Genomic DNA, 26,639 nt, shown 5'->3' with positions numbered 1-26,639 from the left:
AACAAGACACTGATTTATCCTGGTCTAAATATCATGAATGCGCCACAGAATATAAAATTATGTTAGAGCAGCAGAAGCGCATATTCTACCAGGAGACCCTTCCATCTATGCTACTAAACAACCCGCGCCAATTTTGGAATGTTGTAAATCATGTACCAGACTCCCCACTAGCGCTTATGGATGATTCCGAGAACATTATCGAGATTAATCAATGTGCCACAGTTATTAATCAAATATTTTCTTCCCATTTCACCGCCCACAGTCCCTTAACACTGTCCTTACATATTACTAGCAATATTTTACCTATTGATCCAATTTGTATTGATTACGAAGGTATTGTTATTATTATTAAGTCACTGAAAATGTCCTCTCCCTGGTGTGTCGACGGCATAAATTCTAAGGTTTTACAAAGCACTAACTATTCCTCAAGCCTATTTCTACCAAAACGTTTTCAACAATCATTAGATAGGGCGGCGGTTCCTGAGGATTGGAGAATTGGCAAGGTCACCCAGTCCACAAAAGCGGTGATAAATCTTTTCCTTCAAATTATAGGCCAATATCTCTAACTTCTGTACCTTTTAAAATACTGGAGCACGTAATCCACCGGCAACTATCTATTCACCTTTATTATATCTCCTTCTTTAACAACGCGCAGCACGGCTTCCGTCGAAACTACTCCTCCGAAACACAACTTCTCTGCTTAACAAACGACCTGTTCGCAAACCTTGATTCTGGCTACCCCACTGACGTTGTATTTCTCGACTTCGCTAAAGCTTTTGACAAAGTTCCGCATAACAGACTGCTTCTAAAACTATCGTCGTTAAACCTTGATAATAATGTTCTCTCCTGGATTGAATCTTTTCTCTCTCAGCGTCATCAGTTTGTTCATGTTAATAATTGTTCTTCTACTTTAGCCCCCGTAACATCTGGCGTGCTTCAGCAAACGGTGCTTGGTCCGTTACTTTTCCTCATCTACATCAACGATCTTCCTCTTCAGGTATCTTCACCCATGTGCCTATTTGCCGACGACTGTGTCCTTTACCGAAAAATAACATCCCCTCATGACTCTTTAACCCTACAAAATGACCTCGACCTAGTTCAGAGCTGGTGTGCTAACTGGCAGATGACGCTTAAGGTCAGCAAATGTAAATGCATGCGCTTCTCTCGTTCCTCTTCTCAAACCTCTCCTGTTCATTTTCTCAGTGGCATCCCTCTTCAACCCACGGATATGTATAAATATCTCGGCGTTCTTCTAATTTCAAACCTCTCCTGGGAAAACCATATTATTCAGTTGTGAGTTCCGCTGACAAAAGTTTGGGTTTCCTTCGTCGCAATTTCAGATCCGCCCCTTCTCAACTAAAACGGCTCCTCTATCTTGCCCTAGTCCGGTCTAAATTAGAATACGCATCTTCAATCTGGCACCCTCATCAAACTATATTAACAGACTACATTGAATCTCTTCAAAACCATTCTGCGCGTTTTATTCACTCTGATTACTCCAGTTTTTCTAGTGTTTCCCTCATTAAATCAAATCTCTCTCTCCCACTGCTTTTCACCCGTCGAAAAATATCCCGCCTCTGCCCTTCTGCATAAAGTTTTTTATTCACCAGTTTTAAATCAGTCTCTTCTTTCCCCACCGGGTTATCTTTCCTCCAGACTCGATCATTGCAATAAAATAGCCCGGCCAAAGTGTTTTTCCACAGCACATCAGCACGCCCCTCTTCCTGATGCAATTGTGGACTGGAATGACCTTCCCGAAGACATCGTCACCATTCAGGATCCCATCAGATTCCGAGAAGCACTATAAACCATTGTACTAAACACTTACTCCCCTTATGACCATGAGGGTATTGTAAGTAAATAAATAAATAAACTTAGCTGAGCTCATTGACAGTTCGGAGATGCCAGAGATCGTTGGATCAATGCCAGTTGAGAGCGATAGTGTAACTAGGGTACAAGACAAACTTTTTCCGCCAACCATTTCGTCGTTTACCCTGAGACTGGGGGGGGTTTTTTGAAGAGCAGAAGAAACAGAAAAAACAGACAGGTCTCAAACCTGTCAGACCTGTCTGTTTTTTCTGTTTCTTCTGCTCTTCAAAACCCCCCCCCCCAGTCTCAGGGTAAACGACGAAATGGTTGACTTCCATCAGCTAGCCTGTACTTTGACTCCTTCCTCGTTTTTCCGCCACTTTGTTATAGCTTTGGATAAACTTCAGCTCGTTCAATTATAGCCGCTATGGTCACTCATGACTTAAAAGAACACTGACAGGGTATTTATGAATCCCGGAGAAAAGCTCACCGGAGAAAAGCTCACCGGAGATAAGCTCACCGGAGAAAAGCTCACCGGAGAAAAGCTCACCGCAAAACCTGCGGATGCGGAGAAAAGCTCACCGGCCCTTGAGCGTATGCGGAGAAGAGCTCACCGATTTTTCTTCTTCTTTTTATATGGAGGTTGTTAAATCATGCGTAACATATTTCAATTTACTATCATTAAAATTCCTCAGCTCTGTAAAAAAGAAAATGTCCTTTTTTGTATTATTTGTCAAGTTTATTGGGTATATTGCTCCCAAATTAATAATTGCGGGCGAGTGTTTTCTGAAAACTTCATGAACTGGAAGAACAGGAAAAAGTTCGAAAACTTAATAATGTTTGCCTAAAGCCTAAAACTCTAAACTAAATGCCGAAAATCCGAAAGTGCATGCGCAACAACGCGGTGCCTGAAATTCTATTTGAAGCTTTTGTTAACCTTTGAAAACAGGATAAAACAGTCAGTAGGATATCAAGGTTTCTTTCTTCCACGGAGAAGCAGGTTTTCTAGCTGTTCGTGCTGGTGTTTCCACACGTTGCCTTTCTGTGATAATGCCCTTCTACGGTGAGCCACCTATGACCTTTAGGCTGCACAATGTCACCGTTGTTACTCGTGACCTTTACAAGAACTAGTCTTCTTTAAGGTAGCAAATAGGGCGAGTTGGTAAACGTTATACATTATGAAAACCGCTCAAACGACGACGACGGAATGAAGACAACAAACGCGACAGGACGAAGCCGTTCTCGCAACTGAAGATTTGTTAGTTAAATTAACAGAAAGAAAACAGCGTAGCCGACACTTATTATATAACACCTACTTACTATTAGGCACTACGCAATATTTGGAGCTGGAACGGTTCACACACCGCTATTCATATTAGCTCGCAAAGAACAAACCTTTTTATTTGAGAGAGCTACCGACGGCGCACTGTCAGTTGTCAATAAATTGTTGTCTTTTTTACCGGTGAGCGATGTTCTGATTTTATACCCTTGCGGCTTCATTAATATACAAAATGGGTGATTACTAATTTCTGAGAATCCAGTATATGTGCCCAATGAACTTCAAGGATATCACAAAAAAGAGGACATATTTTTAATGAACTGACGAATGCGAATTGTGTTAAATTACCACGTTTGACGCAGAATCCGCTAAGTTAAAGAAAAAAATCGGTGAGCTTTTCTCCGCATCCGCTCAACGGCCGGTGAGCTTTTCTCCGCATCTGCCGGTATTGCGGTGAGCGTTTCTCCGGTGAGCTTATCTCCGGTGAGCTTTTCTCCGGTGAGTTTTTCTCCGGTGAGCTTTTCTCCGCCGCCCGGTATTTATACACGCCAAGGTTTTTCATTTGAACATTGCCTATAAGAGCTCCACCACCCACAACACAATTTGCGGCACGAAATTCGTTTTCTTTTCGCCTGAAAGTGGTCACATGTCCGCCCAGGGTCACGTGGCGTTTAACTTATGTGTACCAAATTTAAAATCAAAAGTCGTAAGTCATCTAAGACACACATTCAATATTAAAAAAATAGAAGAATACAAACCCTATTTTTGTGGGCTCCAGAAAACTGCGAATACTATGATAAAAAAAGGTTGCACAGATCACATGAAGTACATCTACATGTCATTTGCAATATGGCAACGTGCCGGGGGTACCGCGGGCTCGACAACGTGATGGCGGCGCACGACAGACCAACTTTGCGACGGCCGTAAGCCCGCTTCTTCGGAACTGTCGTCCGTGGTACCGGCCAATCGATCTTCAAGCACAGAACACCGAGCGGCTGCCTAGAAAGACTGGCTTGTCTCCCGTTCGAACGCCTCTCTCCACGCAGCGAGATTGCAGCTCCGTGGATGATATTTCAGGGGTCGCTGCGCGCAATCGGCGTGTTGTTGTAGCTGTTACCTCCCTTAGGCATTACCTTCTTCAGTTTCGACAAGCTTAATAGGGAAACCATTGCTGACTTCTTTGCCTTCTTAGCATTGACAGATTTACCTTTGTTGAGCTGTGAGGTCCATGCAGTGGCAATAACAACAAGCGAACTCATGTGCTTTATGCTCCTCTTTTTCCGCTTTTACGCCAAAGTGATGAACAACGAGTAAGCTGGAGGCGAGAACGGCTAAGGCTTCCGAAGGCCAGCAGGTGTGAATAATTCACTCGCAAAGTACTCATTTGCTTGTGTCTGTTGTATTTTCTCCAGCTTCCTTTTGTGGCTTTGTAACTGCCGAATTCCCGCACGCCGATTGCTCGCAGCGCCGTCAGGCGCTTTCATTTCGCAGCAGCCGTCGACGTGGGCAGTGAACGGAAGACTAGCCAGTCTTTCTAGGGACCAGAGCAGCGGAGAAAACAACAAAAGCGCGATTGGGTATACTTTTGGCACCTCTCTCCTCCAAGGTAAATATCGTCCAGGTGTCGCGGCCATGAGCTTTTGTGCTCATACTTCAGTTTCGGTTGCGAGCAGATCAGTTTTTTTTCTTGGTGACTTTTTTGAAAATATACGTGAGCCTGTAGCACAATATAGATTGGGTAGTATTCTGACACCATATTAAATCGCCCGGCAAAAATATCTTATTTTTTTAGGGGTGTCTGTGTTATTTGTTTAAGGAAGACATGGCGCGACGAGTCCCGAGCGTCTTACCCCTCTACTGCCTATGAGATGACGACTTCAGTTGATAAGAACTCCGAGCAAAAACTCATGAATCAGAAAGGGTGATCATAATACGAGTAGGACACACCTGGCGTTTCTAAAGCTGTTAGCGAATATATGAATTTAATTTTTGAATTTTATTGAAGTTTAATTCTTTCGAAGCTGGCCAATTGGCGACAGAGACAAAAGGCACAATTGTCTGACAAAGGTATCTCTCTCCTTTCCAGTTCGTGCATGCACCGCAAAACGAACATGCGACGCATTCAGATCGATTATGTATATAAATAGTTGTACATGAAACAAAACAGATATCGAATTTAGTGTATATACAAATCATATAAAGGCACCCTTAAAACGAGCAAACAAATGTACTATGATAAAGGTGGCTATAAAGAAATGTAAAAAAATTAGGGTGTGCGTATGTTAATATGGCCTAGAATTTAGTCTGCCTCAACGGGCAACTTGTCTCCCAGCTGTAGATGAGAAATTTAGCCAGTTCAATACAACCGCTAGCCTGGGTTTTTTAAGGTGCACCAAGCAGTGGTGATACACGACCGCACGCCGGTACGATGCTCATCCAGACATAAACGGGCAGGGGTGGGGATTGTACCCAAGATTACCGGGTTAAATAAATGTCACTGCCCACAAAAAGTGTCTTTAGATATTTTCTGTTTTTTAATCTAAAACAAGTATTATAAACATCTATAAAGGTTCCGATAGCATTCAGTACTTGAGTCACTTGGTTGCCTTTAGTATACTTCCCATAGTTTGTACAAATTCCTGGAAGTCCTTGCAAAGAGTGCCTAAAGGTCTATGTGTGTGGATTACATTGCATGATTTTATATCACACATCATCATAGAACGTACCATCCCGGCTCTAGAAGCAGCCAGGTTCACGTTCACGCTGCATCTTGCCAGTAGCGAGAGCTACGCAAGCTCGCTTTAAGCCAATTTTTGGTTGCTACCCCCCGCTGTTTCTGAAGGAGCTCGCGCGTTCAATCCAAATCTAAACTTCAAGACCAGGCTTGAGTTCTATGGTTGCGAAGTGCTACGTATCAACCTGCTTGGGGGATTCAACGCAATAAGGTACCTTGCCCTTAAACTCTCTAATGAATGTTAAGTGCATCCAGCACTACGGGCTAAAGCCCCTGATAAAATAAAGTCATTGCGGACGCTACTCGCGCGTTCTTACAGTTGAGTGTGGCCTACCTGCGCTGCACAATAACTACACATCTGCGAATTTACGGTGGATCTAACGGTCCTAGTAATAGATTTTGCAATGGAAGGAGGGATCATGAATTCCTTCCCGTATGCAAGTCTACAAAAATCCTTGCATCCACTAATTATTATTCATGAGTGGCGTATGGCGCAAGCTCGTCATCACTAATTGGCTTTCACTGACACCCCTTCATCTACACGCGTTTTTTGGAGCGCTTCTCTTAGGCGCAGTTTCCTGGTTGAGCGGCGTCGCCGTCGCCGTCGGCGTAACCGCGCGTTGCATTATCGGACGCTACCCATAATGACGTCGCACGTGACGTCACTGAACCCGGGAAGCTTTTCCCGCTAAATTTAGCGAAAACATTTTCCGCCATAATTAACCAGAACAATTTACCCTCATGACGTCACGCGCGACATCCCGTGTGACGTCACTTGAATCAATGTGACATCACGTGAAATTTAGGGGAAATATTTTCCCACTATATTTAACGCCCCCCCCCTCCCCCTCCCCCCCCCTCCCCCCCCCCCCATGGACGTCCCGTTACCTTAACACTAATTTAATTTCCCCGCTAAATTCAGGGGATATATTTTTCGCAAAATTTTCCACTAAATAGGAGGGGGGCAAGATAGGAGAAGGGAAGGGTACGGAAGGGGAGGAGGGGCATACCCTACCCTCCGTACCCTTGCCTCTTCCTCTTCAAGAGCTGCGCTCTATTTTGGCATTGCAGAGAATTGTAGACGTAATTTGTTTTTGTTTTGATGATTGTACAACGTGCAAATTACAGTGCGAGGCAGTTAATATACATTTAAGTCTTTATTATATGTATAATATACTATCATATTCACTAAACGCCTATTTTAAGCTATACCTAATGCATTAAACGTTTCTCAATTGAAAATTAGTTTTTCGTTGTCAGCCCTGACATTATGGCATTCAGTAGACAACAGGCATGCAAAAATTATAAGCATCCAATATATATTTATTTGTTTAAATACTGATGAAGTATGACAGTAACAGAAATAGCAGTAGCTTCAAAACTACGCTGGCAAGTTTCTTTCTTTAAGCAGACAGTGCAATAATCTTTGTAGAGGAAATGAACGATACACATTTAATTTTTGTGCACATGGAATGGGGAGTAGGAGTAATGAAAAGACAAGACTGGAAAAAAGTTCAAGAACAGAAAATGTATATAGAATGTAAACGATGCGAAGTTTAATTACGTTTTCAAATATAATTTAGCTGCCGCGTTTTCTGTATAAACAAAAACGATAAATTAGAGCTGTAAATCTATAAGACATGAGACAAAAGAAAAAAAAGAGTTAAGGAAGAAGCATATGTAGATAGAGATAGAGAAAGCTGCAAATCGTAGAGTTCATAGGTATATTTAGACTGTCCTCTTTCGTTCTAAACTAAAATTCACGGCTGAACATATCACTATCTGGATCGGCAGGACCAAGTGCCATATGCCCTCGGTATGAAACCATTAATATCTGAGATTCTTTTTCTCAGTGTGTACTCCAGAACTATTACACATTGAAGTATCATTGATGCTTGTGTTGGTGAAAACAAAGGTTTCTTGAGAGATGGATATGAGTCACAATATTTCATGCTGAATCGCAAGTCGGGTTCATCAAATGTAGCAGCTGCGAAAACCAGCCTTCTGGTTTATGAACACACGAACAAAATTTGACCTCCCGCTATAAGGGTAGGCCTAAAGATTTGCATATTTCCTTATCCAAGCCAGTTACGATTACACTGTCTTGGGTCTATACTGGTCCAATTCATCCGTGCTTCTGTTCGTGTTGTCCCTGCCTACGCTCCAGGTTCTCTTTTCAATACCCGAACGCTAATTGTGAGAGATCTCAGTTACAAGTGATCGGCAAATCTGTCTAATTTTTTTTTCTTCTAGCAAGGAAACAAAAATAAATCTAATTGAGAGCCCATGGCATATTGTATAAATGTTGAAGTATAATATTTGAAAGAAAAAGCAAATAAAATATCAATTGTCTTTGCGAATGAGAGTTTGTATGAGCATACTGCTTGATGTATAATAAACAACACTAAACTAAGGGCCTCAAGGATTTCTCTACCCTCGATGCTACATGCCCATTTGCATTAGGTTCAACGGACTTGAGAGCGTTAAACTTCAATCCAACATCAATCCTCGCTGCAGTAGTGGCCGGACGCAAAATGCCTCGTGTCAAGGCACAGTCTAAAATTGCGAGTCAATCTCTGCTGCTGTCGACCTGCTGGGGATATTGGTGTCTGTCATGGCTGTCTCGTGCAGCTTGCTGATCATGATCCTTCTGGTGCGCATGGGCGAGAGTGGCACCACGGACAAGGTGATATCCGGCTTGCCCAGGTTCAGCAGGCGAAGCACTTGGTTGCGGGGTAACGTCTCCAGTGCCGTGCCGTCCAAGTGCGTCATCACGTCTCCAGGGTACACCATCTTGTTATTCAACGGAGTAACGTCGGCGTGCTAAAAAAAAGTTGCGTCTTTGTTTTTGCCAGACGGAACGACTTAAGGCCCGTTCGCACACTTGCGCGTGACTACAACCGACTGAGACAAGACCGGTTTTTAAACCTCTTAGAATGACTTACCACCCGATCCGCAGCAATGCAGCCGGTCGTAAACCATCACAAAAGGAGTCAAAACCGGTCTTGCCTATGTCGGTCAGAGTCAAGCGCCAGTATGTGAACGGGCATTTACGAGTAGCTGATTACTTGTAACCAGTTACATTTTATTTTAACACTTCAAAGCTACAATTATTTTTTTTCGGTAACGTTCGCTGTAATTCAATTACTATTTGTCTGTAATCAATTACAAGTAATCAATTCTATGTTTCCGATAGAGCTCACATTATTGAGTTGAGGCCTTTTACGTAAAAATTCGCTCTGTCTGCCCGTGCTTGGCTCCTCTATTTTGCACCAAGGTTGGAGAATTTTTTTTTTTCTCCACACAAACTAAAAAAAAGAAAGATACCAAGATACCAGAAGGATTAGAATGTCAACGCGCTCAGCGACGCTTCAATTGTCGAGCTGTCAAGGGTGCCTCGTTTCAGGTGTACGGGTTGTTATGATCAGGGTTTGCCGCGGCGTAGACGACTGTGTTGTGCACTGATCTCATCCAGCCATGACATCCCCCCCCCCCCCCCCCCCACTTTTTATCTCGAAAGAGTTCACCAGTGCGTCCTTGTATAGAACGGGTCAAGGCCAACTCTTCGGAAGCCAACTCGGCGACGACCCATTCGTCGAATAGGCCCATTCGACCTAGGGCAACTCGTTGAAGGAAAACTCGTCGAGGAGGCTAACTGGCAGCCGATTTTTTAAAGCAAAGATATATCATATTCATAAAGTTTACAGGAAATACAGCCCTATAATAAACCCTAAAATTTCCACACGATAATTGACATTTCTGATATTTCTTGTCGAAGATAACAACTTGCCGTTTTCCTCACGTTCACGGCACAGTCGGGCACGGTGACTACGCCGCGCATGTATCACTAGGACGCGTGTTTACCTACTCGGTCCCCCAGTTTACGCCGCTTCACGACAACAAACTGCGGCGGCTCATTAAAAAGAGAAAAGAAAAAAAGTCATACAGGAAAGGAACAAAAGGATGATCCTGATATATTTCTCAATTTGCCTCGAGGTTCTTTCCTGTCTTTGCCCTCTTGTAAGTTTCTTCCAGTCTTGTAACTTTACAAGGGCGCTGTCTCTAGTCTAAACACAGATAAAAATTTAGATGAAAAGATATCAAGGAACCACGAACTTTTACCTATACTCGATCCGTCTCACTAAAACCGTGCAGTACAGCCAAAGCTACTGAGGAGAGAGCGTATGCCAACCTTTTCAAGAGGAGGGAAAGGAGGATCTGGACTGAAAGGGGGGGAATTCTCCGTTCCTCCTTTCCCTCCTCTTAACAGGCTAACATACGCTCTCTCCCCTGTAGCTTTGGCTGTACTGCCAACACCACCTAGAGCTAAGGCCGCAGCGAACCGGGTTATGACGTCACAGACTCACGACGAGTGGGCCGACCTGGCAGGGAGGCTTTTCCGCAAAACATTAGCTTTTTTCGCTTACATTTCTGTTCTCCCGGGACGCCAGATGGCGTACGCTCCGGCCTTTCGTTTATATTATTTTTTCAGCTTTCTTCATCCCGGGGCTGTTGCGCAATGACAAATTTTGCCTCGTTTGCGCAAGGAAGGCTTGCGTTGCGCAAGGATCGCGGCGGGAGTACGCGAACTACTTCAACCTTACTTTCGTGTTTGGTTTGTATGAAGGTTAGCACGTGGTGCTTGACGAGTTACGGGCAGCTTTCGGGCTAGCCATGCCTCATAAATGCGGTGCCTCTGGGTGCCATGTCATCTACGAAACGTTCTCGACTAAAGTGTTTCTATTTAAGTCCAGAGAAGATGAAGAACCGTGAAAAGCATAGGTGCGGACGATCCCTCGAGAAATTCTGGTGCTTTTGACGCATACCAGGGTGAGAACTTTCGTATATTTTCACATCGTATGATTATTACCTAATTCCTTCGTTTAATTTGACGCCTGTATATGACAACGAAGCCGACAAGTAAAAGCTAGCTTGCGCTCTTTGTTTCAAAAACTTACTTTTGTAGCGCAAGCTCCAGTTCACAAAACCAGGGTCAGGAGCCTTTAGCCTTCGCTCTATGTCCCTCTTTTTTTCTTATCAATGTAGCGCGTATTATTTAGGGAATCGATGTGATCTGCTTCACTGAAGTCGGGTCACGCTATGTTCACAGGAAAGATTCGACTGATAGCTTGCAAGACAGTTCCGGGACGTACTGGCAACTGGTTGGCTTGCAATCTATGAAGGTGAAAATAAAAAGCGACCGCAGAGTACATTGCCGACAATTACGTCTGAAGACGAGCGATGTGAAGAGCTCGAAAAACAAGTAGACACGCCACGACCCAGCTGCAACATAGTCTTGCCAAAGTCGTGGCAGAATACGCAGTTTATACCGCTTTGAAAAAGTTGAAGTGTCAGAAACGCAGGGTAGCGTTGACCGCAGAAGACAATACGTATACTCTCTTGTCAAGGAATTGGGTCGAGGGCGCTTCTTTATCCCACTGTTGTCGTAGTTAATTTCGTGAGACGCGTTTACGTTGCTGCTCAAGAACTTTCCGAACCAGTGCCAGTTCGTCACTGAGCTCACAATGGGACTGCTCTCTATCAATGAGACTTCTGACTTCGACACCTGCGGAGAAGGACACACAGGTGATCGCGTGCAGCACTTGTTGTGGTGCAGCACGTACGTTGTGATGAAAAACTATTGTGGAAGGTTGAATGACCAGATTTATGGGTCTAATACTAAGTCAGAGACAAGAAAATGCGAATCAATAAAATCAAAATAATTATTTTATATACAACACAACAGTTGTCACATCGTTATCATTGTGCAACGGTATTAAAGTGTACATATATATATATACCGTACATGTGCTGTGTCTTAGTGTCGCGAAAGCTACAGAACGACATCTAAGATGCTTGTGCTGCAATCGTGTCAATATGGATACTAGAAGGAAGTATGGATACACAAGATGATACAATTTCAAGCTTTCAAAGGTGAGAAAGCTTCTATTCACAGCTTCTATTTGTAGTTTGAATTAACGCAGGTAGTTTTGGGCATGAAGCTCCCACACACATGTTCCTAACTGATAATTATGTTTTGAAGTTTTCTAATACCCGTGCCACGCGGGCAGCTCGAATACTATTTACAACGAATGACATTTGAACGATCGACCAATCAGCGCGCGACACTCCGAGCGTGAGGCATTCCACGCCCGACAGATCGCGAGCCGATTCGTTGATCACACGAATGTCATTCGTTGTAAATGGCATTCAAGTTGCCCGTGTGGCACGGGTATAAGTCTGCCTGCACTCAGTTCAATCAAAGCGTCTACACTTTGATTTAGACGGTGTCCGTCCCTCTTTTTCGGGTCTTTCTTCATTTAATTTTTAGTTTTCATGCCCCAGTCTTGACATAATTATACTTTATGATAAACATTTCCCAGCTGGCCTGCAGTTTTGTTTTTAAATCATTTTACTTCTGCTAAAAAATACATTTGAACACACTAAATTTTTCAGAGCACCAGAATAGCATGAGTCGAGAAGTTTTGAATTCTCCTCTTTTAATTACACCACCAACAAATTCAGTAACCACATGCGAGCAAGAACTACCTACTATATTGTTTGCTGTACCGCATTTCGGCGGGTCCCTTCACTGCTTACAATAACGTTTCAAGGCAATTATTTTTTGTTTGTTTTTGTCTATTCGGTTCTAGAGATAATTAAAGGGGCGGTGCAACGATGTTCAATTGGAATGTTTTTCACTTTACACGAGCTTACTGGCACTAGTGGGACTAAAGGATACTCGCACGCAACGCCACTGGCCAAGAAACTCCTTTGTTGCACTGTAATTTCGAGGACAAAACCCAGCGTTTTCATTCAATCTCCCCTTCACAAAACCTGATGACGTAGCTGGGCGGCAGCAGTACCGCCGAGTGACGATATTTGAATGCGGCTCATAGATTAGACCCGAGCATTGCGTCGACACTCGATTTGGGCTCGTAATAATGTATAGCTCGAGAAGCATTCGGGTAGTGTCCTGTGTCCAATCGCTGCAATGACGACAACAGCCGAATTATAACAATGCCTGGAACTCAGCGCGTGTCCTATGCCTTGCCAACCCCAGCGCGTGACTATGATCAACATTGGCGGCATATAATCGGCTCCAGATCACGTGGCCGCTTGTTCTGGATGCGAGTTGAGGAAGTAAACTCTGCTTGTTTTTCTTTTTTTTTTTTTTCTGCGACTTCGATTGCGTGTGGTGAAAAACGAATGGATATTTCACAGGTGATTAACGTCAGGGATCCGCTCTGAGCGGTTTTTCCGCAAAATACAAAACTCGTTGCATCGCCCCTTTAAAGCACATTAGAGTCTGGTGCCTAAAACGAAAACCCACCTTTCCCGAAACTTCGTTAACTTTGTTCTTGCATATCATAACAATAATTGCATGTTCTAATAAGCTGCCCGTGTAATAAAATATGCTTCCCAGTCATATCGATGTTTATAACCCCTGTTTTGCCTATTAAAAAGTGTTAGTGTAAATAAAATGCCATATATACTACGTCGGTAAATCCATGGGCGACTCCTTCAGTCCAGCGCTTTTCCGCGGCACTCTCCGGCCGACTCGTGTGACGTCACCTGAGATGTGCTGCGGCTTTCCACTCTAGGAGGTGTAGGTACTGCACGGTTAAGTGAGACGGAGTATAAGACCGTTATACAACCCTTTCGATGAATCGCCCTTCAACAGATTGCCCATTTCGACAAATTGCCCAACGACGAATTGCCCTATTACGAATTGGCCTATTCGACGAATGGGCCGTCGACGAGTTGACCGTTGACGAGTTGACCGTCGACGAGTTGACCGTCGACGAGTTGACTTTGAACGAGTTGGCCGGATTCCGTAAAAAACGCACTAAGAACAGAAGGTTATCTTACCTACGATTTTGTTTTGTTACTATATATGAGCTTTATTAGTATAGCGTGCGCTTGTTTATTTATCATTCTCTCTCTCTCTCCCTATATATCTATCTTTATTGCTGAAGAAAGTGACAACTTATAGTAGCAACAGGTGTGAATGACACAAAGGAACAAAACGTAACCACTTTGAACCTATGTAGGCATTTTCAATTTCGTAATAAAAAGAAAAAAAAAATAACCTTAAAATAATCAAAAAGTTTCTGGCAATTTTTCAATTAATTTTGGGTTGAAATAATTGATTACTGTAATCAGTTACATTTTTCAATAAAATTATTGTAATTGCTTTTTCAGTAACGCGTACATGACTGGTCCCTACTTCTCCTTGTTCCAGAGTTCCTATGCATATTTCAGTCTGAAACCAGTTCGCCTGCCCTCGCGGTTTAGTTTATAATGAAGCAGTTACGAAAAGCTTACTATCATCCAAATACGGCACATAAAATAGCAAGCTTAGCTCATTTTAAATTAGAGGTCGATCCGTAGAAGTTAAGGAATTTGATCGCATAAACCACTCAGCACTAACGCCTTATTCGCATTGGCGGTTGAACCGCGTTGCCATAGCGGTTGCGAAAGCGGTTGCTCAATAATCCAGTAAACTTTCACGCAGGTTTGATGATGAAACCGAGCAGATCCGCTTCGAGGTTGCGATTTGAATGCCAATGTGGGCTGTAAACTGCGCTGATAAACCTCTGAGGTGAGAAGGAAAATTCGGCGCTGAGAGGTCGACAGCTGTGAGCCATCCAGGTCACATATTTGTAAAGGGTAGGCGAAGTGCGGCGTGATAACGCCGCTCGCTCTGGATTTGCTACTCCTCGAGGAGGATGCTCCGTTGTCACACATGACAACGGGCGCTTGCTACGCCGGCTGGCAGTGGGCGCGTTGCGCGTGTATCCTTGGGACGCGTTGTAACCTCCCCCCCCCCCCCCCCCTCTCATTTCGCGCCACTTTGATCGTGTGTATAACTACGGTGCGTGAATGAGCCGCTGCAGACTGTCCCGCAAACACAAGGTGGGGTAAAACGCGCCCCAGTGTCAGAGCCGTATATGGGGAGAGTTTGGTCAGTCTATGATCTTGCCGCCGTAACGCTCTCCTTTCAAATGAGCCAATCAGCACGCGGCGTAGAGCGAGAGGCATGAGCGCATGCGCGTGAACTCCCGGCTGCTCCCACCCACGCTCCCACCTGAATGGGGAGGGCCACCATCTTCGATCATTCTCCCGGCGGAATGCGTAGGATCGGCATCTAAATCTCGATTATTTCCTTTTATATCGCTGGCTCTGGCAAGAAAATGACATTCTGTTATTCCTCGGTAGGTTAAAAAGCTAATAAATGAAGATTTTTTGGCGTATGGCCACAAACGTTTATTCAGGCGAAAAAGAAGTCGGCCCGTAGCAGACGACGCGCAGCCTCAGCAGTGCTCTTCTCCGACCAGTCTCCGACAGCGTTGCTAAAAAATGGCGGTCGTCTCCTCTCCGCTCCCTTCTTTCTCTCTCGTTCCTTCGGCGCTCTCCTCCTTTTCATTTCCTTTTCTCCTCTGCGGCGCCTTCGTCACCACACCCACTGGCCAAACTCTCCTAATATACGGCTCTGACCAGTGTTAGAGTTCCTGTATAGGCTCCCTACAGGATAGGTAGCATATACAGGAACTCTAACCAGTGTAGACGCGCAACGCCCACTGCCGGCCGGCGCAGCAACCGCCCGTTGCTATGTGTGACAACGCAGCATCCTCTTCGAGGAGCAGTCAATCCGGCGCAAGCGGCGTCGCCATCCCGCGTATCGCCTACCGTGTATACAAATACATGTCCCGGTCAAGCCTAGTCAAGTTTCTTTTTGTACCTTTTGCATTCGGAAAACGTGACAAATGGCCTGTAATCGTGTGAAGCGATTGAAGCACCGTGCTAGAATCCAAGTCTGTATAGCCTCTCGCTCCAAGTAAAAAGTTATTTTCACAGTTGAAAGTAAAATTAATTACACTGAAGAGATTCGAAACCAATGTTGGCCAGGAAAGTTTACCAGAACACTTATGACACGGGCCTTTATGAAAACGATCTGAATCTGAATACCACTTGTTTTGTAACACAGCAGAAAAAAGACTCAGCAGTCCACATGAGAAAAAAATGATAGGTGGCACAATGCTAAATCTGTGCTACCTTAGTGCTCAATGGACACTAAATCTCCTTTGATTGAGCGCTACATGCGAAAAGAGGTCGGAATAACATATACTTTATTGGTAAAAATAACGTAAAGCGAAGCCCTTTACCGTTAAAAAAAATAACAACACAAAAACAATTACAGGGAATCACGCCATCCATATAATTTCTAAACGAAGCCTCTAGAGGTTCTCTATAAAGGCAACTTAAGATTTCATTAAAAATTTGATTCTAGAGTTCGTGTTGAAGACTAAGTCTCGGTTAAGCTAAGTCTCTAAGCAAGGATAGCTCATTTTAAAAATATTTCTGTTTGCCTTCCGCTATATTTGAATATTATTTATGAATAGTTTATGATAGTTACACAAAAATTAGGTAGCATAATATTATGTTTTATTTTGTCCAATGTTCTGCTTATATCAAAACCAAAAGACCGAAAAAAAAAGGATGCGCAAATATACGAGTTTTGAGTTCGAATCCAATAATAACTATCGGAATAATTCGACTGAATTTTCGAATTCCCAGTCTTCGGTTTTTTGACTAATTCAATACATCGAATATTAGTACTGCTGTCGAAAATTTAGATTTAATGAGGAACACTCCTGATATTGCGAAATATTCCAGATGCCCGAGTCTTACTAGAGCTACAAACAGAAACAGACGACACTCACAAGCCTCAAACACAAACATCATGCACGCGAGGGTATCTTGGGCAAGCTTCCAATCACTCGTGCTTATTTCACGAGCACCGAAAGAGAGCACGCCTCTCGGAGGCATCATCGCGTGCACGGCCACTCGATTAGGAGTGTCGCGTGCATGCTGTGCGTGTTTGAGGCTTGTCGGTGTCTGTCGTTTTTGCTTGTTGCTCTACTTTCATGCACAAAACAATGTCCACTGCGTCATTTTGCTCTCACCAGGTTTGTTGCCCTTCCTGTCGTCGACGTACATCGCCGTCGTTCTAAGATTCTATGCAGCATGTAATTGGGGGAAGTTCAAAGCTTCAATCATCATATTCACACGCTTTTCAGAAAGTTCTGTTCCGACTAGAGGGATCGGACTCGTTTGACCTCACGTGGAATTTCCAGATAACTACACGAGAGTTCTAGTAGGTCATTCCGATGACTCCAATAACGATATCCGATACTCCGCCGACGCCTTTGCGCATGCACCGTGTCGTTATCGGGTATCGTTATAGGGGGAATCGGAACGATAAACTGAAACTATCGACAGTTTCGAAGTACGTATAGTACGCACTTTTTAAAATTTCTGCGCGTACTTCCGTGGGCCCGTTTCATACGATACTTAGAAAGCGCATTCAAACATTCACGTAGAAATCTGTTCAAAGCATGTTCCAAGTTTCCCACCGTAACACCTTAAAGAGACCATGAAAGCAATTTTTTTTTGTTTTTTTTTTTGAAGAAGGTGTTTTTGGAAGAATTGGGGTCCTGGCATGCCACACAACTTTTTCTAGAACGTTGTGACTCTTATTTCTGTACCTGCAAATAAATTTGCGAAACCGAAACAAACATTCAGATTTCTTCCCTTTTTCGCCTCTGGAAAGAGAAGTGACGTCAGGGAGCGCTGTCGGCATCGGTAGGCTTTAGTGCACAATCAGTGTGCTCAGTGTGGTTTCCGTGGTTCGCTCTAGTGCACGGCGGCCTGTGAAGAAAACCTGGAAGAAATGGACGACAACACCGGCGCTCGCAAACGAGTTTGAGCTCCCGTTCAGCGACCTCACGCCGACTGAACGTGCTTCGTTGCCGCTGTGGTGTGGGCTCCTTGCTCAAGGAAAGTGAGGGAATGGCGTCTTTCCTCAGACGCGGGAACTTCATGTTTTTACCCAGACTCCGGCTGACGTGAAGGTGCTGCTCAAAGTTTTCTGGTCGGAAATGCAACGAACAAATCCTGACACCGCTGTCCACAGGTCTACGCAAGACGACGGCGCGCAACCAAATGCTGCGCATTGCTGCATCGGTCGACAGTTTATGCAAACTAACGTCGCCCGATCGACCGCACGTCTTTAGCCGACCTTTCGCGTAACCTACTACTGCACATAAACGCGTCATGATTGGTGAGACACCAGTTCGCAAAGCGAACACGAGACGACGCACGAAACTATAAACAAAAGTCCGCCGCCCCCGGCGCTCGTACCTCTTTCTTTTTTTTTTTTTGTCCATGGTTGCTCGATGCTTGTTACGCGCCCCCCGAGGTAGCAGTGCGGGATGCGTTCAACCAATGACAAACGGAGGGATCGCTTCAGATTATGCTTTTATACACGGTATGAAAACTATTAATTCCTAACTACAACTTCAAAAGATTATCCAACGTTCAAATAAACTTTTTTGATATCATCTCACCACCGAAATCGAAACCAAGAGCGCGTCTATCGTTTGAACCAATCGCCAGACGAGGAGTCCGTTGTCGTCACGCTTCGACGGCGCACTTTAGTTCACCTTTCTGCCGCCGCCTCGGTGGGGTCTCAGGCATCGTTCCCGGCGCAATTATACCGCACCTGTTTGCTCGATTGGTGCGGCACCCAAACTTATGTTCGGGCTAGAACTTGGTCAACAGTATCTGAGACGTGCCTGACATCCATTTCAATCGTCAAATAAAACTTCGAAACTGCCTTCATGGTCCCTTTAAAGGCGCAGCGAGGGTTATTTCGATCCAATGACTTTAACTTACCTCAGAACTTAAACTCTAGAGAATTTCAGACCTCCAGAAAAACACGCTAACGTGACTTGAAAACCGTTAAAGTGCCGCTACCCGCAAAACGGCAATTTCTCTCGCTAGATAACGCGGCAGATCGCTCTGGAAAACGCGCTAAATTGGCAACACAGCCTGGCACTTCCCGAGAGCTGTAACCCAAAACGTCCCATTCAGGTTTCGCCCATTTTCGTTTCGCCCCATTCTCGTTTGGACCTTCTCGTGTGACCCTTCTCAAAACATCCAAGCCGGTTTTTTCACATTTGGACCTATTCGCATTTGGTCCCGTTCGCACCAGGACCAAATCGTGCGTGGCACGTTTTCAGCCCTGGATTGGCTCCGACGGCTCGTAGCGTACGCTGCAGTCCACTTTAAGGAAAGACAGAGTATAGTGTGTGCATGTGTGTGTGTGTTTGGGGGGGGGGGGGCAGGGGAGAGAAGAGGGAACCGCTCCGGGTGCACCCTCCCGCGGCCCGGGAAAAGGGAGAAATACAAAGCCGTGCTTTGACACAAAGAGTAATCGATGTTTTATTGCTCAGCGCCTGCTACCACTTCCGGACAACCGAACGAGCAGGTCCTGACCTTCGCTGTATATTTCAAGAGCAAAAGGGACGTATTCCAGAAACAATTAGCCGAACCGCGGGAGTAATCAGAACGTGTGCGTGTGGTGTGTTATCCCTTGCGTATAGGAGGGTTGGGAAGGGGGGAGGGGAGCGTCTGACTTGAAGAAGCTTCTTCGCAAATATGTGGTGACCCAGCTTTAACATCGACACCTCGAAGTGCCCCCACTTGGTTGTTTTTTTCCTTGGAGGATGAAACGCGAAGGACGTAACGAGAACAAACCAAATGCAGCAAACTCCCCCCCCCCCCCCCCCCCCCCCCCCCCCCCCAAAAAGAAATATTCTTTTTTGTTTTGGACGATGGTCTTTTTGGGAAATTTCAAACGAAAAGGTCAAAACGAGAACAAACCCAAATGATAACCACACCTTTCCTGGGACGTCGAGTGGGCTGTCAGGGTCAGGTGGTGCAACACGTCACCCCTATCAACCGGTTCAGCCATATCCGTCCATTCATCCGGCGTGCTGCGTATCCACAGGACGATGTGTGAGCACGCCCGACGGCTCCTGAGCCTATTAACACTGTTTTTATTCGTGTTAGCTCAATTTTTCGCGTGCCCGTCGCGGGACTAAACAGTAGGTTTTTTTTTTTCATCTATAGGGTTCTTTTTGTTTGTTTTTTTGACCCTTTGAACATTGCAATTTTGCTTTATATGCGGAGCGCAAGTTCATCTGCCTCTTTCGCAAAGGTTGTGGTGACGTCAGAACGCCAAGCTCTGATTGGCTCCGATTGAAGCATAGGGGATAATCCTCAAAGCAAGCTGCCTCGAGGTCTACTCACTCTCCTTCAATTGGAGCCAATGAGAGCTCGGCGTTCTGACGTCAACACAACCCCTGCGAAAGAAGCAGATGAACTTGCGCCCTGTATTCGTCTTTTATTTGATACTAGACTCTATGGGCACTATTCGTCGCTATTAAATTTGAATTCGATTGCAGTTGAAATTTCACTAGTTGAACACTTCTACTAAAGAGCCATGTTGAAAATATCGGCTTAGCAAGCTATCTAAGCATGATAATGATGAGCGAGACGTCAAGAAATCGGAAAGACACCCAGAGATACGCGCATCCCTTTGGTTTTTCGCCTGGTACTTGAAATGTTCCGCTTAGTAATTAAACAAAGAAAAAAAAAAAAAACACTTCATTCAAAATATAGAACTACAGTTTTCGCCTTTTTTGTTAACTGGGCTTGGCATAATTTTGTCTTTTTTTTTCATTTATGTGGGAACTGATAGGCTATCACAGTGGTTCTCAACCATTGAGGTCTCGCGGACCCCTTGCGGGTCGGCAGAGATGATGGAGGACCCCATTTGTGATGAGGGGAAAGGAAAGATAGTGATTAATTATTATAATGATTTAATAAATGGATACAACTAAGGGCTAATGTAAAAGAAACTTCTTTCATTGACATACACACGAGAAAACTCACCAGATAATTGGAACATTCCATCCTAATCTGAAAAAAAACAATTAACTTTTATTGTCGGGCTTGACTGATTAGGCAGGGCTTCGCGGACCCCTAGAATGCCTTCGCGGACCCCAAAGGGTCCGCGGACCCCCATTTGAGAACCACTGGGCTATCAGAACGCACTCGTAACCGTTTCCTTTGTTAAACTTCTAATTGGAGAAATTATGCACTGAAATCGTATGTCAGAAAGATAAGGGTTGTAATTTTGTTTGAAGAAATGCTTTACGTAACTCATAGTGAGAAAAGGGATCGATTCCCCCTCCATGACGTGCTTCTCAATCGCTGCCAAATCTCCGTCTTTCTATCTCTCTTCTCCTCCCGCCGGAACTAACTTCACAGCTCGTTTTATGTTCCGACGAGCGTTGCGAGCGTTACCGCAGTAATAGTGAGTTTTAGCATTGCGTATACGAGTAATGCAAGCGCTGTGCGTTTGCGTTGGCGTTGCGTTCTTCACGCTGCGCATGCGCGAAGTTGCAATGCGCCAATCCAAGGCCGTAGTTCGGGCTCCGCGCACGCGCCGTGTGGAACACGCAACGCTAGCGCAAACGCACAGGGCTTGCGTCTACTCGTATACGCAATATCGCAATACTACAACTCACTAATGACGGAAAACGATAAGTGACCATCGGTCGTCTTAGCTCTGCAGAGTAATATTGAAAGGCGGACTCTTGTATTGTAACACCTGAGACTGTGGTACAAAACCATTGAAAACTTCCAAGTTAAAATACAAAAAAAAACACAGACAAACAACAAGAACAGTAGTAGAAAAACTTATCAATGTCTCAGTTTCAGGTGTTAACTTACGATAAACTATCACCAGCTCGCCTTCACACTTACCGTTTTCAAGTAAATTCTGTCAGTTCTGTTTCGTTTTGGGGCCACATTGTGCAACATTTTTCGTTATATTGAAACCCGCGAGCTGTTTCGTTTAAGCCTGTTTCGGCACGCGAGGGTTTTAATGGAAACTTTTGGAACATTGTACGTAACTGCGTTGCTTTGCTAGGGGGGGGGGGACGTTGTGTCATTCATTGCCTTTAGAACAAATTTAGCATGCACCCGCTGTGCTAGCGATTCGCAGTGTGCAATCTAAAAAAAAAAAAAAAGATTTTTTATAAACAAATTAAAGATTCGTACAAAGCAAAAAAAAAACAACTAATAAGTAGAAATACTGAAGAGGCGGGGCATACCGTGAGGACGTAAGCCCTGGTAAACTCCTTGTTCTTGTCGTCCCAAACGTTGGCTTCCAAGATTTCCAGGCCGTAGGGTCTGTTCCCCGTGCATAGCACAGGCGCTCTGGCAACCACGACGCTTTCCCTCTGGATGCCCCGCATTAGACTCAACATGTCCCGGCGGGTGGTGAGCAGCCGGTACGAACTCGACGCTAGCACGGTCAGGACCATCTGGTCGCCCGCGTTGGCGATGATTCTCTTGACCTCGGCCACGGCGGAGCCACTCACGCACTCTCCACCCACGGACAAAATTATGTCCAGCGGGAGGACCTGAGACTTGTCAGCTGGGCTTCCTTTCGTCACCGACTATAGGAAATAATAAACATCGACCCAACACGTTGTTTCTCCTCTACCTCCGCATAGTTACGGAAGGCTTAAAGAGAATTGGTGCAGAAATCTTATACTATCAGCGTATACATCAATTATTTATGGATGTTAGTAGCGCCCTCGACACGCGTTTGCTTTCTCTTTCTAAGAAGTGACAGTCCCGGAAATAAATAGAAAAAATGATAACAGTATTATTTTCTCAACTCGCTAAAAGAACAAGTGGTCACGTGATTTGGTGTCCCTTATACGCCACCAGTGTTAATCAGAGCCATGCGCTGGGGTTGGCAACCAACAGGGTACGCGCTGACTCCCAGGTATGTTTAGGCTTCGGGTGTTTTCTGTCACTACAGCGATTGGATACGAGCCAGCACCGGGATTCCCGCCGAGGCATTTATTGTCGTGAGCTGAAATCAAGGCTCACAGCAGTGCTTGAGTTCCCTCTATGAACCGAGTCTGACTACCGTCACCATAGGGTTATACCAGTGACTACGTCAAAACTGCAAACCCCGCGACTACGTCATCAAGTTTGGCTAAGACTACACTGAACGAAAAAGTTCACTTTTACTCTTGAATAATATCAGCAATAAAGACGCTTCTTGGACAGTGGCGTTGCGTGCGAGTATGCAAAAGTCACACCAGTGCCAGTGAGCTTGCGTAAAGTGAGAGACATACCATCCCAGCATTGTTGCACGGCTATAAAGCGTAAGACGTGCCGCCTCCCCAAGCGTCTGATGGCAAATTAGGGTAGTTATTTTCCGGTCAAATATATTGCCATATTTTCGAAAAGTATGTTCCCGTCGTCAAAGGCTGGCGAGCGATCGCTTTTTGTGTGGCGGTTTCAAGGTGAGCGCCGACAGTGTGCAGGCAAAATTTTCGCCCGAGCTGTAAGAGCTCGTAAAAGCTGTGCTTGTCAGTCACGTGTAGCCGGTATCGTCACACGTGAATAAAAAAAGAGAACATAAAGAAAACAGAGCTCACACATGGTGAGCTCGGTCAGCAAATGAAGTAATCGAGAGAGACACGTTACGTTTCGACTAAAGAAACATAAAAAAAAAAAAAAAACGAAGCTGAAGAAAATGAAGTTATTAAACTACAAGTTCTTAAAGAAATCTAAATATTTTGGAAATAATTTGTCCAATTTGCGGGAAGTCAGTTCGCCCTGAACAGAATATGTTACTACCCCGCGGCAAAAAAAAAAAAAAAAAAAAAAATGTATGCTTGCTGATGGGGCTGGGCACCTGAGCACGCAATAAATTTTAAAAGGGTGGGCGGAGTGAGAAGACCGGGGAGTGCAGAACAAATATAGAAAAGTACAGACAAGAAGAATACAAAACAGCGACGCTGACGAGCTTCTTTCGGGAGCCTTGCAAAATAATGTAACTTCTCGGGAAACACACAAAACATACACTGAAGTTTGACGCGTAGCTGGGCGGTACCATGCAGAGTTTTTAATCAGTCCGCACATTAATATTATAATATAGGTTCCTGAAGGAAGTGTGCGGGTAGGGGTAATTTCACTACTTCAATATTGAGATTAGACCCCGTCACTCAACTGCTTGATATATAATGCATTTTACTTGAAAATAAAAGTAAACTCTACACACTATTCAAAATACATTTTCTTGGCTGCGGAAGCCGTGTTCTTTTGCAATAAAATATAGAAAAATTAGAATGCATACGATCTGCAACAAATATTTTTCGATTTTCGCGGTTCAAGCCGGTTTGAACCAGTTCGAACCCGTTTTAAACCATCAAAATGTACGAGTTTGACCCGTTATTTGCTTTTCCGGAGCTAAACCGGAACTGAAGTGAAAGTCGTGAACCCAAAGCCGAACCGAACCGATTAAAATTTCGGTTCTACAGTCTGTATTGGACACGAAAGGTAAATGCAGAAGGACCGGGTGCGTGTTATTGCTTCCCTTTCAATCCGATGCGCTACTATCACATTCATGTAAACGCAACCCGTAAGGAGACGTTTATAGTACACGTTACTGAGAACACCCGACCGAGTACCGTTACTCGTTACTCGCTCATTATATAACCAAGTACATTGTTTGTTACTGAGATTCAAAAGGAATGCCGTAGTTCTACTCGAATGTAGCGAGTTACTTTCGCGTCACCCTTGATGCGTCGTTTCTCTAAAGCAGTAGCCGTCCTCCAACATTTTGTGTCGTGAATGATGCCTACCTTTTCAACGCATTCATGGTATGTTTTTTTTTTGTTTTGTTTTTTTCTTTCATTTTCTTGTTGGCGTTAATTTTGCCCTGAAAGGCGTTTGCGCGAGCTGGGCGGAAAACCAAATGGGGTAACTTCCGCTGTACACGTTCTTTTCTAGAAGTAACTTAATACCCTTACTCGTTACATACCTAATCAAAAAGTAACGAAAGTACGTCACTCGCCCCTAAACTCGAAAGGTAACTAAATCGTTCCTTTAGTTAATGGGAAAAAAAGTAACTAGAGAGAAGTAACGCGGGATTTGTAACGTGTTCCGTACAAGTCTTCCCGTAGGTCGCAAGTCTGCAATTGTAGAGTAAAATAGAACCGGTTTACACGGAGTGATAATTTAGTTTATTTCCTGAAAATGTACGGGGAAGGCTTGCCTCTCGTTCTCGAAGAAACCAACATTAGCTTTACAGTGTTGGTTCTCAATACTTGAAGACAAATTCTAGTTATAAACCTTCTCAACATTAGTCAAAGGCAAAAAAAAAAAAAAAAAAAAAATGACGAGGGAGTTGGTTTGTAGGGCGTCCGATATTCCACAGAAGAGAGCTACTGAGCGTGCACAAACTGCGATTCACAGCCCAGTCACGAAGACGGCCGCGAGCTCAAGGTAGTAATTGTAACTATTTATAGTCATTGATAGTCAAGGAATAAAAACCTCGCCCAGGTTTTTATTTAAAAATGACCTATAACTACCGAGAGCACAATTTGCGGCTTGAAATTCGTTTTCTTTCTGCCCGAAAACAACCTGACGAGATTTGGCCTGTTTCAGTCGCGCTCCCTCTAATTTTCAAGGTCACGTGGCATTCAAACTATGTTTACCAAATATAATCAAAGTCGTGGGTCATCCAAATCACACATTCATGAAAAAAAAATGAGCCCTATTTTTTATTTTTTTATTTGTCCACCAAGAAACCTGCAAAAACGTCGATAGAGATTTTGTTTTTTTACACAGATCACAGGAAGCTTATGTATTACACGCCATTTTCAATATGGCGACGTTCTGCGGGCTGAACAACGTGATGGGAGCGCATGACGGATCAACGTTGCGACAGAAAAAAAGGGCCGCTTCTTCGGAACTGCCGTTCGTGGTACCGGCCAATCGATCTTCAAGCGCGGAACATCGATTGGAAGGGATATAAGTGCGAAGCTATCTCACGACAAACGGTGTGTCAAAATTCGTCGTTTTCTGCTTCACACGCCGGAAAACATAAAAAAACGAACTAAAAACAGGTCGGGTATGAATTCCGGTTATGAGCTTCCGTGCTCGTGTTTCGGTTTCAGTTTAGAGCAGTTGAGTTTTTCGGCTTTTTAAAAATATACGTGGCTCTGCAGCAAAGTATGAATTAGGTAGTCTCCGGACACCGTATTAAATATTCTGGCAAAAAAGAAATATATATATATATGGTGCTTAATATATCCAGGTTGCATCTAGAATGGGCCGTAGAAGTCGGCGTCTGCACGTAGCCATCTAAACTTTTCGTCAAAGGTGTATTTCACAGGTCGGTTTCGACAAGCAAAACTACAAAGCCTAGCACCCTTTCTGTAAAGAAATAGGTCCAAAAACTAGCCAGGGTGAACAGCGGACGGCGACTCACACGACCGAGTCGTTTGGCGCACGTATTGATAGATGGCGTCGGGAGCAGCGCCGGAAGGTGTAGCCGACCACTGAATGAAGGCAGACGATACGCAGACGAAACCCGTCAACAGCAAGAGCGCCGTTGGCACCGTCGTTAGTGGAAGTTTCCTTTTTATTTTTTTATTTGAACTTTGCTATTATTGTCCGCGTTTACTCTTAAGCCGAATGTACCTTACAAAACAAAATATTATTGTCATTTTCATAGACAAACATCGTCGCGAGCAGTCTCGATTAAAGCCCCTCTATCCTGGGAAAAGTGGCGCCATTCATTGTTGTGGGAATGCTCGAGACACGTGCCGCACGCCACTTCTGGGAAGAATATGGCGTCTGAAATCTAACTTAATGCTGCTCTGTGCCGCCATGATCTTTCCAAGGGTTACACGTTGCACGTGCCTCGTGCATCGACGCACCTTACACTCCTTTTGAAACATGAAGGGACTTTAGTCTCGATCACCGTGGTTTCGATCAGAACCGTTTCTTGGGAGAGTTTGGCCACACATTGGTTTGAATAGGCGAGCATCTCGGGGCCAACCACGGGCCTCGAAACAGCCCCTAGCG

General features: G+C 44.4%; 1 protein-coding gene across 1 annotated transcript in view; it reads right to left on the bottom strand.

Annotated features, from left to right (window-relative positions):
• Window positions 1–8,378: 8,378 nt before the first annotated feature.
• Window positions 8,379–26,639, bottom strand: part of LOC8031058 (microtubule-associated serine/threonine-protein kinase 2) — a 59,290-nt gene continuing 41,029 nt past the window's right edge. Inside the window, exons 12-13 of the mRNA XM_040502726.1 lie at window positions 21,854–22,201; window positions 8,379–8,645 (exon numbers count right to left, since the gene is read on the bottom strand). Coding sequence (XP_040358660.1) covers window positions 8,379–8,645; window positions 21,854–22,201 — 615 coding nt within the window. The remainder of the gene's footprint in view (window positions 8,646–21,853; window positions 22,202–26,639) is intronic.

This window comes from Ixodes scapularis, unplaced genomic scaffold (genome assembly GCF_016920785.2).
Source record: "Ixodes scapularis isolate PalLabHiFi unplaced genomic scaffold, ASM1692078v2 PGA_scaffold3__209_contigs__length_174095766, whole genome shotgun sequence".
NCBI classification, from domain to species: domain Eukaryota; kingdom Metazoa; phylum Arthropoda; class Arachnida; order Ixodida; family Ixodidae; genus Ixodes; species Ixodes scapularis.
Note: the sequence above shows the minus strand (reverse complement) of the source record. Positions and strands in the feature narration are given on the sequence as shown.